At 59.7% G+C, this 11,808-nt stretch overlaps 1 protein-coding gene across 1 annotated transcript; it reads right to left on the reverse strand.

Annotated features, from left to right (window-relative positions):
- Positions 1–522: 522 nt before the first annotated feature.
- Positions 523–11,808, reverse strand: KLHL21 (kelch like family member 21). The gene is made up of 4 exons (XM_040645722.1): positions 10,708–11,808; positions 8,096–8,501; positions 5,027–5,099; positions 523–3,871 (listed from the first exon to the last, which is right to left on the reverse strand). Exons 1-4 carry the CDS (start codon positions 11,726–11,728, stop codon positions 3,578–3,580), a joined length of 1,794 nt encoding a protein of 597 aa, XP_040501656.1. The 5' UTR covers positions 11,729–11,808; the 3' UTR covers positions 523–3,577.

Below are 11,808 nucleotides of genomic sequence, written 5' to 3' on the forward strand. Positions count from 1 at the left end.
AAAGACCGTATTCCCTGCCCAGGCATTGGCCTTTTCCTTGGAGTCTACGAGGAACCTTTCTGAGCTTCGCCGTGGCCCAGGGGACCCATGGTCTCTCCCCCAGGACCCTCCTTTTAAGGGCTCTCCCCCTACCCTGGGTCCAAAGTTTGTCCACTGCAGATGGGGTCTCATCACCACTGGAGACCCCACCTTCAGGAGCAGAGGAAAGCAAGGCAGGGGGGGCAGAGTGCCAAGATGGGGAGTCAGGGAGGCCAAAGCTGCTCTAGAGTGGTGAACGGGGGTAGGACTCGGGCACCTGCACTCTGCACGCCTGGGGCTCAGCCTCCTCTCCCACCACTTCCTACCTTGTAATGATCTGCGACAAGAAAGGGTCTCAAATGCTTTGCTCCAAGACTTAGCACGAGCCCTGGGCACCCCAAACTCTGTCCCCTTTCCCTGCTGGCACGGGGACAGCCCTATGCTGCTCTGCCTCTCCCCAAGTTCCCAAGACACCAGCAGCAGGATAAAGACCATGACACCAAGTGCATAGGAAATAGTTTTATTTCAAAGTATATATTGAAGGCATCCCAAAATCTTAAAGAAGATTCCGGACACCGAAGCCCATAGAACAAATAAATAGGCAAATCTGCCCCACCCTCTGGGGTTGGAACTAGATGTTGGACACTGAAAGGGGTGTGTCCTTTAGTACATAAGAGTCTCTGAAATCATATAAATATACAATACTTTGTAGCAAATCAGCATTAAATACAGGTCACTGAATTTTCATAACTTCATTTGTCTCATAGACTAAAAGTTCTGTACATCCAGCTCCCGGACGGCCCCACCCCAGCCGGCCCATCTCTGACCCCAGTCAGTGTGCAGACATCCCTAAGTGGTGGGGGCTTCACAGCCCAGAGCCCCTGCCAGAGGGAACAGGGAGGGCGCGGGAGGGCCGTCCCGGACCCCGGACCCCCAGCTGGGGTCTGCAGGAAGCTGCTGCTGCTGAGGCTGCCACCTCCCTTTCCCACCCCTGGCCTTCCAAACCGAAGGTGGGGTCTGGGTGGAGGGGACCTGCGGAATTCTAGAGTGAGTGCAGAGCACTTCACTGGTGCACACACCAGCCCCCCCGCCCCCCAGCAGCCGCCAGACGCGGAGGCGGCCAGTCACCCAGTCACATGGTAGCGAGTCCTAGCAAAGCACCAAAAAGAAGAGTAGGAACCAGGACGTGGGGCCCCTGCCACGAGGGTGCTGCAGGGGGGGCCACACGAAGGCCTGAGCGGGCACCAGCCCTCAGCACTGATGACGCCTGCTGTGCGGTCGACAGAGGCTGGTTTTGTAAGAAAAACAAGGTGTCTGCAGTGCCCCGTTCCCAACAAAAAAGCGTTACAGGATACCTCTCCCTGTAAGTCACTATGGGAAATCCTTGACCTTGGCAGAGCCCAGCCCCACTGGAGGGCGGCTGGGAGAGCTCCAGCAACCATAGCACGTGTTCGCCCTGCACTCCCCACCCGGCCTTCGCAGAGACAGCCCACGAGGTCCAGGCCTACATTCTTCCTCTGGGAGGGCACGCTGCGGGTGACTGGTCAGCAGTCACCACATCTACCTGCGTGACACATCCCCACACCGAGTGGGCAGGCCACAGTGGCTGGCACAGGGCTCCGTCAGTCCTGAGCAGCGCAGCCCTGCCCTCCCTGCCAGGAGACGAGCCATCCTGCCTGGGCAGCCTCCGCCTGCACAGGCACTAAAGACAGAGCCTTCACAGAGCACGGACGACCCCTGGGGGTCAGCCTGCTGGGAAGGCACTGGAGCCAGAGAGAGGCATCCCCAACCCAGGGAGTGTGCAGTCAGACCACTGCTTGGGGGAGGACAACACTCCTACCAGGAGGGGTGAAGGCGACACCTGGGGCGTGAAGAAGCCCAGGCCCAAGGGATCCCACAGCCAGGCCTGCCCGGCGGGGGAGTCCCAGGCAGGCCCACCACCCCGCCTTCCCACAGTGCTGGGCACAGTGGGTGTGCGGAGGTGACCATGTGGGTGATGACTGAGGGGATGGGAGGGGCTAGCTGGAGCTGGAGCCACTCCAGCCAGGGTTTCCGGAGCAAGAAGTCTAACCTGACAGCGAGGACGCCTCACCAGGGCATGAGGTGGGGACCTCAGCTACAGCTCTTTAGGCCACAAGACTTCCTCCCCACCCAGAACCACCCACACCCTCCAGCCAATAAAAGTGTTTCAGTGCTGCTTGTGAAGGGATAGTGCTAGAACATTCTTCTCCTGGTAAGAACGCATCTCCAACTTAGTTCACTGGGAAAGGCAACTCAACGAACACTTGCTTTCCAGGTTTCTAATGAGGGAAATGCAAACATCTTCCTCTTCGGAAGAGAAACAAATCCAACCAAAGGTTACTTGGGGACCTTGAGCAGACAAGGCCACTCACTCCCCAGAGAAAACCAGGGACCCCTGAGCTGTGGAGTTTCCCAGGAGCTCCTCCTGCCATCCGCTCCTGGAGAAGCCCCAGGCTTTCGAGGAGCGGGCAGCGTCACCCTGCCCTGCAGAAACGGCGGGGGAAGACATTAAAGACTCAATCTGGACTCTGCTTCTCGCTGACTCCCTCCCCACCTCCCCCTTCTTCTAAGGAGGGGCCAAACTGCATTTCAAACCTTGCAGCCAACCATGGAGGCCGCCCTGCCCGGGGCTTCCTTTGGAAGCAGCAGGATTCTTCGCTGCCACGGGAGGGCGAGGGCACCTACAGCCACCTGCCTGGCGGGGTGTCCGTGCCAAACTCCCGGGCCTCCCAGTAAGAAGCTACACACTGGCACCTGCAGGCTTTTGCCTCTCTTGCATCCCCCAGGGAGGACGGTCCCAGAGAGGTCTCCAGGTCAGGTGGCAACATGGCAGCTGGAGGGTGGGGAGCGGATGGGGCCACCCAGTGTTTGCCGCAGCCCCGGTTCACTGGAGCTAGGATTTACTCAGCACGTCCCTCGGGGCCGCCTTCAAGGCCGCACTCCTGTCCGCTCCCACTGGCCTGCACCGCTGGGATCACCCACCCCTGCGAGGGGTGTTTCGGTGTGACACCCAGCGCGGGGGAGGAGCCAGGCAGGCAGATCCCCTCCATCCAGGGAGCTGGCCCACTGGGACGTCCGGCCCTGGACGTGGAGTTCGGGACCCCGCTGCAGCCATCGCCGGCCTGGTTCCCGATGCCCCAGACCAGCAGAGCACACAGGCCTGGGGAGGCAGGCCTGGACCACTCCCAGACTCTCAGGGGAGGACTTGTACCCCACAAGTGGCCCTCCTCTCTCAGGTGGGAGCAAGGAGGTGTAGGCAGTGGCAGCAGGAGAGGTCACCTGCTGGAGCCAGAGACCTGTGCTGGCAGGGAGGCAGAGGGAGGGGCGTCTGCGACGGGCTATGGTCCCAGCAGCTCTGAGTCAGGCTCTACATGCACAGAAACTCTCCTGGGGTCAGATCCTGAGGCTCACTCAGCAGCCCGAGCCCAGGCTCCACCTGCTGAGCCCAACCTATCCTCGTGCACGAAGGCGGGGCTCACCGCCCCCTGCAGACGTGCCTTGTCACCTGCACCGAGGCCCTCCCCGGGCCGGGCCGGGGCTAGTGCAGTTCATTGCGGTTCTGCGGCAGCCGTGGCCGCGCCACATCCATGTCACTGCTGCCACTGTCCAGTTCAAAGCCTCGCCCACCCGAGGGCATCTGGGGCATGAACTGGCGGAAGATGCTGACGCTGCCATGCCAGAAGGTAGGCTCTGGGAGCCGTCCCACGACACTCCAGGCCCGAGTCTCTGGGTCATAGGCCTCCACCACATCAGACAGTTCAAACGTATTGTCGTAACCACCTGAGACGTAGAGCTTCCCTCCAAGGACGGCCAGGCTGCCCCCCACGTGCACCTGCGGGCCAAGGGGGACAGGCAAGTGGAGGCTGGCAGCCAGGGCAGGGCAGAAACCCCCCAGTCTCTCTCCATGGAGAAGGCGCCCGGGACCCTTGGGAAAGCTGGCCTCCATACCCTTCCCAGGACAGACCAACACCCCAGCTCAGAAAACAGGTCCCAGGGGGTCCCAGGCCATGCCTGGTCCCTGTGCTGCTGGGAGGCCATTGAAGCCACGAGTTTCCCTGCGAGCAGCATCAGCCTGAAGCAGGATCGGCTGTTCTCCCCGTCATGCAAGTGGGAAAACAGCCTTGTATGGCTGATGGAGGCCGAGCCAGCACCGGACTCAAAGTCTGGGCTCTGAACCACAAAACCGGACAGTCTCGTCTTTCCCAAATTTGCTATAACGGGTAGGTTGTTACGGGGAAAAACAAAATTACATTTTCTAAACGTAAAGATGTTAAACTGGGATGTTGTAAACTGTGACAATTGTCACAACTGCCATGCAGAGGTAGCATGAGAACAGGTCTGGAAATTTTAAGGAAGACAAAAAAGATGTGAGTGGGTATACACAACTATCTGGGACTAAGGAAACTGCCCATGTGGCCAAATGCCGACACGCTTGCCCAGCTCCATCACAGGGTCAGGCTCAGCACCTCTCTGCTCAACAAACGGAGAGGAGAGACCCTGATCAGATAGCAACAGTGTCCTGTTTAAAGCACACAGTAGGCACTCCATAAATGTCTTCCCAGGGTCACTCCTGTCTGACCTCATGCCCTCTGCTGTCCCCTTGTTTGCTCTGCTCCAGCTACACTGGGCTGTGGGGCTTCCTCTACAACCACACTCAGCACACCCTGCCCCAGGGCCTTTGCACTTGCTGTCCCTCTGTGGAACACTCTTCCCCACGTGCTCTCTGACTTACAGCAGGTACTCAACAAATACGGGTCTGGTGGATGAACTTGCTAAACTGTCTGACCCTGGGATTTGTTTAAGGTCTCACTGCCCCACAGCATGAACTGAGGGAAAAACCAGTCCTCTATTAAGTGAGGTAACACTGGGAAAGGACTCAACACAGGCTCCACCCATCAAGACTAGTTCCCAAACACGTCATACCAACACTCTGGCCAGAAAACAGGACCAGCCTGTGCTTCCAATGCCAACACGTTCACATAATTACCTGATTCATAGATGGGATCTTGTCCCATTCATTCTTTGTGGGGTTATACACGTCCACCTCCGCAGAATCGTCCCTGTGGGTGGGAGGAGAGGGGGGGAATGTGTCAGAGCCAGGAGGAAGCCATTCCTGGGTGTGAGGAGCCGGAGAGGAGGGCCACGAGGGCCCCTCTCCTTTGAGAACTTCTTTGATCCCATCTGGTAGTCCAAAGCCCAGTGAGACCCTAGCCCTGGTTTGCAGGGGCCAATTTCAGGCCCTCACACCTATCTGGCCTGGGCTCTGAGGCCAGAACCAGACTCTGCTTCTCAAATCTGAAGATCCCCTTCCGGTGCTCAAACCCTCCCCACTGCTCTATACCAACGTAGCCGTCCTGTCCTCACGGCTGCCCCACTGGCTGGCTTCAGAGCTGAACTTTTCACAGCTCTTCCCACCTGTCTCCTCTCAGTCTTCCACCTGGGCTTGTCTTCCCTTCCACAGCTGACCAGGCCAGGCCAGCCCTCCTGCCCCACTGCACACTGCCATGCGCCCTGACGGCTCCTGGGCTAAGGCCGTCTCCTCCGCTGTCAGTCCCCCAGGCTCCTCCTGTTCCTGGCTGTGTCCTGGGTGCCCAGCAGGACAGTCACGGTCACAGGAGAGAAGTACCAGGGCTGCCCTTCCGTTTGGGGTCAGAATCCTGCCACCTTGTTTGACACACTCTTGATTCCTGCAATAAAAGGCTCAAAGGCCCAGCCTCGAAAAGCAGAGACACTAACCCCCAAACGGCAGTGACAGTAACGAGGCTGGGTCAGCAGAAGGGCCGGTCAGCAAACACGTCAGGCCGTGGAGAGCAGACTCTGTAGCAAGTCCCCAGCGCTGCCTGCCACTGCACGCGCACCAGCAGCCGCTGGCTAAGGGGCAGGCTGCATTCCAAAAAAACCTTATTTATGGACACAGAAGTTTGCATTTCGTGCAACTTTTCACATCATAAAATACGGCTCCTGCTTGGATTTTTTCCCCCCCAACCATTTCAAGATGTAAAAACCATTCTTAGCTTGTGGCCCCCATGACGAGGACAATTAGCACCAGAGGCCGCTGGGCCCCTTCCCCGCCCCCTCCCGGAGAGGAATAAGCTGCAGCCAGAGGTGCCAGGCTGGACGGTGCTCCCAGCTTCTTCTCCTGTGGGGGGCTCGGCACCCCAGCCAAGGAGCCTCACACAGGGGCCGAGGCGGGGCACTGGAGCAGGGAGTGGCCCAGGACAGCAGCCGTTGAGGAGCTGAGGCCTCAGCCTGGCACTGGGTACCCCTGAAAGAACGGCCTGTGGACAGGAGCTGCCCTGACACGTGGCATTCCGTGGCTTATTAGGCAGTGGGGTCATGAACCGGGTGGCTCTGGGACAAACACTCAAGTGCATCAGAGCGAGACTCCGGGCCTTGCCCGCACTGCACCCCTGGAGGACAACCGGGGTTGTCTTTCCTTGCTGCGCACTTGCTCCGCCTGGTGGCCAGGGGCGGGGGGTGGGGTGGGGGGGTTGTTGGGGGAGAGCGGAGCCCACCTCCCCCAGCCTCCCACGGCTTAGGTGAATCCATACAAAGGCTAACAGTGGGCATGGGGGAGGCACCTGAATGCTTCCACCTGGGGGCTGGCTAGCAAGTGACAAGAGACTCCGACGTGGAGGAGTAAGGCACAGGGGGCCTTCTGTGGGCAGACTGGCCCCTGCGCCCGTCTTGCTCAGGATCACAGGGCAGGGAGGACATTCTCAAAGGCGCTCAAGCTGGAACTGCTACTGAAGGGCTGAAGCCAAGGTTCTGGCACTCTGAGAAGTATTTATAGCTGTCCCCACCCCCTCTCTGAAGACATCTACCTTGACTTGGGGGAGGGAGAGCTGGGTGAAGGGTCAGATGACGTTTCAGAATAGGACCAGAAGCTGGTGGAAATCGCAGGGCTTTCTCGGAGCGCCCTGTAGGTTCCTGGCCTACAAGGATGTGTGGCAAACGGTGCCATCTCTGTTCTGAATGTGCTCACCAAGAAAGCCTGAGGAGGGAGCCTCGGGTCTGGGGGAGCAGAGTGGAGGGGCAGACAGAGGCCAGCACAGCTCAGGACGCAAGACAAGGGGTACCGCTGAGGAGCCAAGTACGTATTTCCTCGGAGGCTCCCAATTCAAAGCCCCAGTCTGAAAGGGGATGGAGGAAACCATTCAGACCTAACCCCCTGGAAGCCTCGGCTGCCATCTGTGAAACAGGGACGACAGTGGTGCCCATCTCGTCAGACATTCATGGGGATCAACTCGGAGACAGGCCACACAGAGCTCAGGGCCCCGACATGTGCTAACTCTCGTCATCGTCCTCGTGTCCCCCAGCTAGCTTTGGGGCCTGCTCCATCCCAGGTCCCTCCCTGGTCCAGCGTGGCTGTGGGATCCTTAGAGAACAGCATTCACTCCACAGGGCTGTGAGGCCTCCCTCTGCCAGGTCAAGTGGGGAGGGAACAGACAGGACCTACGCCACGCACTGAAGGCCCAAGTGTTGCTCTACGTCGAGGGGGTGGAGCAGAACCCCTGCCTGGCTCTTGCACCTGGTGGCAGAGTGTGGACACCCTGCTGGGTGAGCACAGGGTCCCTCTGACAAGGCAGCACCTTCCTGAAGACTCAAGTGTCCAAAAAGTTCTCCCCTAGTCTTTTTAAGATTCAAAATCCCTCATGGTAGAGCAAATTCCTTTATAATAAATGCCATGTGACAACAACCAGGGGTTAGACTGGGACCCTCCAGGCAGAAGAGCAAGCAAAGCAACACATTTTCTTTAGCTTCTAGGAATCTCAAGAAGTTCTCTGAGAAGACCTAACTCCAATCAATTAATCAATCGATCAATCAAAGGCTCTAACTCCATCAGTTAGGATCCCTTAACTAAGAAAACCTAGAGCCCACAGAAACTGTTCTAAGAAATGGGGCAGCACAGAAGGCTCCAGGTTAGAAAGACCTAGCCTGGGCTCCCAGCACGGCCTGCTTCCTCATCTGTGAAATGGGAGCACAGTGATAACATGCCTCGGCACAGGGCCTGGGCAGGAGGACCGAGAAGGGACATCGGCCGCCGGGGACTCACCTGATGAAGTACATAAGTCCATTCAGAGTCACGGTCTTGGGGGCGAAGGACCAGGGTGGGAGCTGGCCACAGTCCACCAGCGACCACAGGTCCGTGTCCGGGTGGTAACACTGCATCACCATGGTCTCCTTGCCGGCCAGGGAGCCAATGGCATAGAGGCGGCCACGGCAGGCGGTGGTGGAGCAGTTGTCCATGGGGTAGGTCATGGGCTGCAGGGCCTCCCAGGAGTCCGTGGTGTGGTCGTAGCGCTCCGTGCTGTCTGCGGCCACCACGTACAGCAGCCCGTCCAGCACGGAGGAGCTGTGGTACTCGCGGGCCTTCAGCATGGGCGCCACCTCGGTCCACTCGTTCACGCTGGAATTGTACCTCCACACGCAGTCATAGAGCCGGGAGCCGTCAGACCCACCTGCCGGGACGTGCAGGGGACAGGTCAGCCCGTGCTGACTCGGGGTGAGTCACCCACCCCTGCCTCCGTGAACTTCCCCGAGGGAGTCTCCCAGGGCAGGAAGGAACTACATTGGGTTTCGACGTAAACAACCGTCCTGTAAACAACCATCCTCTCCTGTCCTCTCTCACCAAAGCCACAGCTCCACGCTGGGGCAAAGGCCATGCACATGCTGACCACAGCCCAGGAGGATGACAGAGCCTCAGGACGTAAGAACAATGCTAAATATGTGTGGGTCATACAAAGGCCCTGCAGACACAATTCCAAGTAAACAATAACCTCGGTCTGGACACCCCCCCCCACACACTGTCAACCACCTCAACTGAACCAGGGAGGGCATTGGGCTCAGGGCCAAAATTTCTGGGGAGCCACAAAGCAGGTGGGTAGGGTGCACAGGGACTTGTTCAAAGAATTCTAGCCTCCCTGGGCACCCCAAACAAGCCAGTGCCAGGACAAGTGGAGAGGAAATCTATTTTCCTTTGCACACAAGAGCCCAACACAACAAGTAAGAGGAGTGGAATGCTAGGGCTCCAGTTCTTGATTCAGGTGGTTACCGACACGTGCTCTGTCTGGAAAAATGCATCAAGCCCTATAAGCACAATGTCCCCTCTCTCTACGTTTCTCTCAAAAAAAAGTGCTAACCCCCTCCAGTGGTGCTGGCTATAATCATACATTAAACCAGATCTACCCAGCACATTAGATTTCCACAGCGTGATGGGACCCCAAGAACCCTGGGAGTCACATCCCCTACTGTCCCCCAAGCTGGCGCCACAGGGCCGAGGATGCATGACATTCTGTCTCATAGCCTTGAGCTTTTTAAAAGACAAAGCTCTTACAGAGTGCACTCTGCCTGCTTTCTTCCTTGTAAAGGGTAACTGTCCAAGGCAGCTGAAGCTAGCTTTGTCGCCCCCATGAAATTCCCTACAGGCAGCTGTATGGAATGACCCAGCCACCTGTCTAAACCCAAAGGATTAGCTGCTCAGCTGAGACATTTATGGAAGGGGTGTGCAAAGTTGGGGCGAGTCTAACCAGTTCTGGGACGGAGTTCACGGGCCAGACGTTCATGTGTTGGGAGGGCACAGTTCCCAAACACAGGGCCAACCTCAGGTTGGAAAGGGACTGATTCCAGCATATTCCAGCAAAGGCTGAAACAGAGCAGCAGGCGAAAGAGGAGCTGATGTGTCCTTAGGCCAGGATTCCTCCACTTGTCAACGAGGGTTGGTGGGGGTGGGGAACACGAGAGCTCTGAGCTGGCTTTCTCCTGAATGTGGCGGGCTGGGCTGGGTATAGCGGCACTGATGGCCCGGCCCCAGCCTCGGTTCACCGACTGACCGGTAACAGCCTTCCGCTGGGCCCAATGCTCGCTGAGTCGGGTTCTTTCCTTATATAGCTGTCACAGAGACCGCCCCTCCTCACCCCAGGGAAGGAGGTAGCCCCATGTCTGAACTGGGATTTATCTGTAATGAAAAATGTGGGAGATGCCCAGGACCAGAGCAGGCTGGGACCCGCCCAGCATGACTCGGCAGTGTTTTGGGGTTTGGGCCAAGTAACTGGAAGAAAACCTCTTAGCATGTGACCATGTTTACAGTCGCTGGGCAGGGAGCAGCATGAACACCATGTGACCCCCAGCGCACAGCCTAGGTGCAAGGCTAAGGGAACCTTGTCACTGGTGACAGAATGAGTGAGTCAGGGGGCCCGTGTGGCTCAGCTGGGTGGGAGAAATCCCCAGGACCCGGAACGGATGTCTCATGGAGCACCAGCCCCTGCCTGTCCCTGGATTCCTTAGAGGGAAAAAGAAAGCACCCATTGTGTGGGGTGAATGCCCCTGTATCCTCTAACCAAATGGGGGTGGGGGCACCTCCCGGGCAAAGAGTGGGCTCATCTGTCATCTAGGCGGCTCCCCCCGCCCCCGCACCGGGGGAACAAAGAGACCACAAGCAGCTGCTTGTCCCCGCTCACACAACTGTCTTCTAGATCTAAAGTACCAGCTCTAGAAGTGTACCCACTAGCCAGCTGGGGGCGGGGGGGGGGGTTGGTGGAGGGAAGGGGCCGCTCACACTGTGGGGCGGTCCCGGGATTCACAGGTTCCTCCAGCAGGAAAACGCGCTCTCCTGGGGGCGCAGGAGGCTAACCCAGTGTCCTCCCGGCTGGCCCCCAGTCCCCTCACCCGTCACGTAGATGTCATTGCCCAGCGCCACGATGCTGTAGCCGCCGCCCAGGTGGTCGGGGAACTCGGCCAGGTAACGCCACTGGCCCGTCTGCGGGTTGTAGCAGTCGACGGTGACCAACTCGTCGCAGTCCTGGTCGCAGCCACCCACGAGCACGAGGATCTCCGCGAGGCCGGTGGAGGGGCGCGGGCGCATGCGAGGGCAGGGCCCGCGATCGTGGCGGTCGTAGCGCGCCGCCTGAAAGTCGCGCGCCTCGCGCAGCAGGCGCAAGCAGGGCGGGCAGCGCGCGACTAGCGGCTCGGCCTCGACGTGCGCCAGCAGGTAGAAGCGGCGCACGAAGGGCAGGCGCACGGCCTCCAGCAGCTGCGGCCAATGCGCGGCGCGGCGCGGCGGGTCCGCGCGCACCCAGCGCAGCGCCAGCTGGTAGGCGGCCTCCTCCTTAGGCACACACAGCCCGTCGTCGCGCAGGTAGCGCAGCAGGCGCGCCAGCGGCAGGCGCTCCAGTTGCTCCGGGCCCAGCTCGCCCACGTGGCGCAGGATGAAGCGCTGCGCCGCGCTCGCCAGGCCCGCGCAGCTGAAGGCCTCGGCGAAGTCCTGCATGTCCAGGCAGTTGGCCAGGTCGAGCTGCTGCTGCAGGAAGGCGCCGCACGCCTCCTTCACCGCCGGGAACTGCAGCAGGTCGGCGGCTCGCAGCAGCGGCTCGGCGTTGTCGCCGCTCACCGCCACGCGGCCCGTGTAGCTGAAGTCTAGCAGCAGCTGTAGCATGTCGGGCGGCACGCCGTGCAGGCGCACCCGCTCGGCGCGGCTCTCGCGCAGCTGCCCCGCGAACATGGCGCGGAAGTAGGGGCTGGCGGCCGCCAGCACAGCGCGGTGCGCGGGGAAGTCGCGCCCGCCCGCCGCCTCCAGCGTCACGTCCAGGAACTTGCGCTCGGCGCGAAGCTGGCTCAAGCCGCGCAGCAGGCTCAGCGCGTGCGCGGGGTCCGAAAAGGGGAGCACGGCCAGGGGCGCCGGCCGCTCCATGGTGCCGTCGCTTCGGGCACTGGGACACGCCGCGGCCCGGGCCAGCGGGAGGAACGCCGCGCGCCCCGCGCCGCCGCTAT

The sequence above is a fragment of the Ursus maritimus genome, unplaced genomic scaffold (assembly GCF_017311325.1).
Source record: "Ursus maritimus isolate PB19 unplaced genomic scaffold, ASM1731132v1 scaffold_32, whole genome shotgun sequence".
In the NCBI taxonomy this organism is placed as follows: Eukaryota; Metazoa; Chordata; class Mammalia; order Carnivora; family Ursidae; genus Ursus; species Ursus maritimus.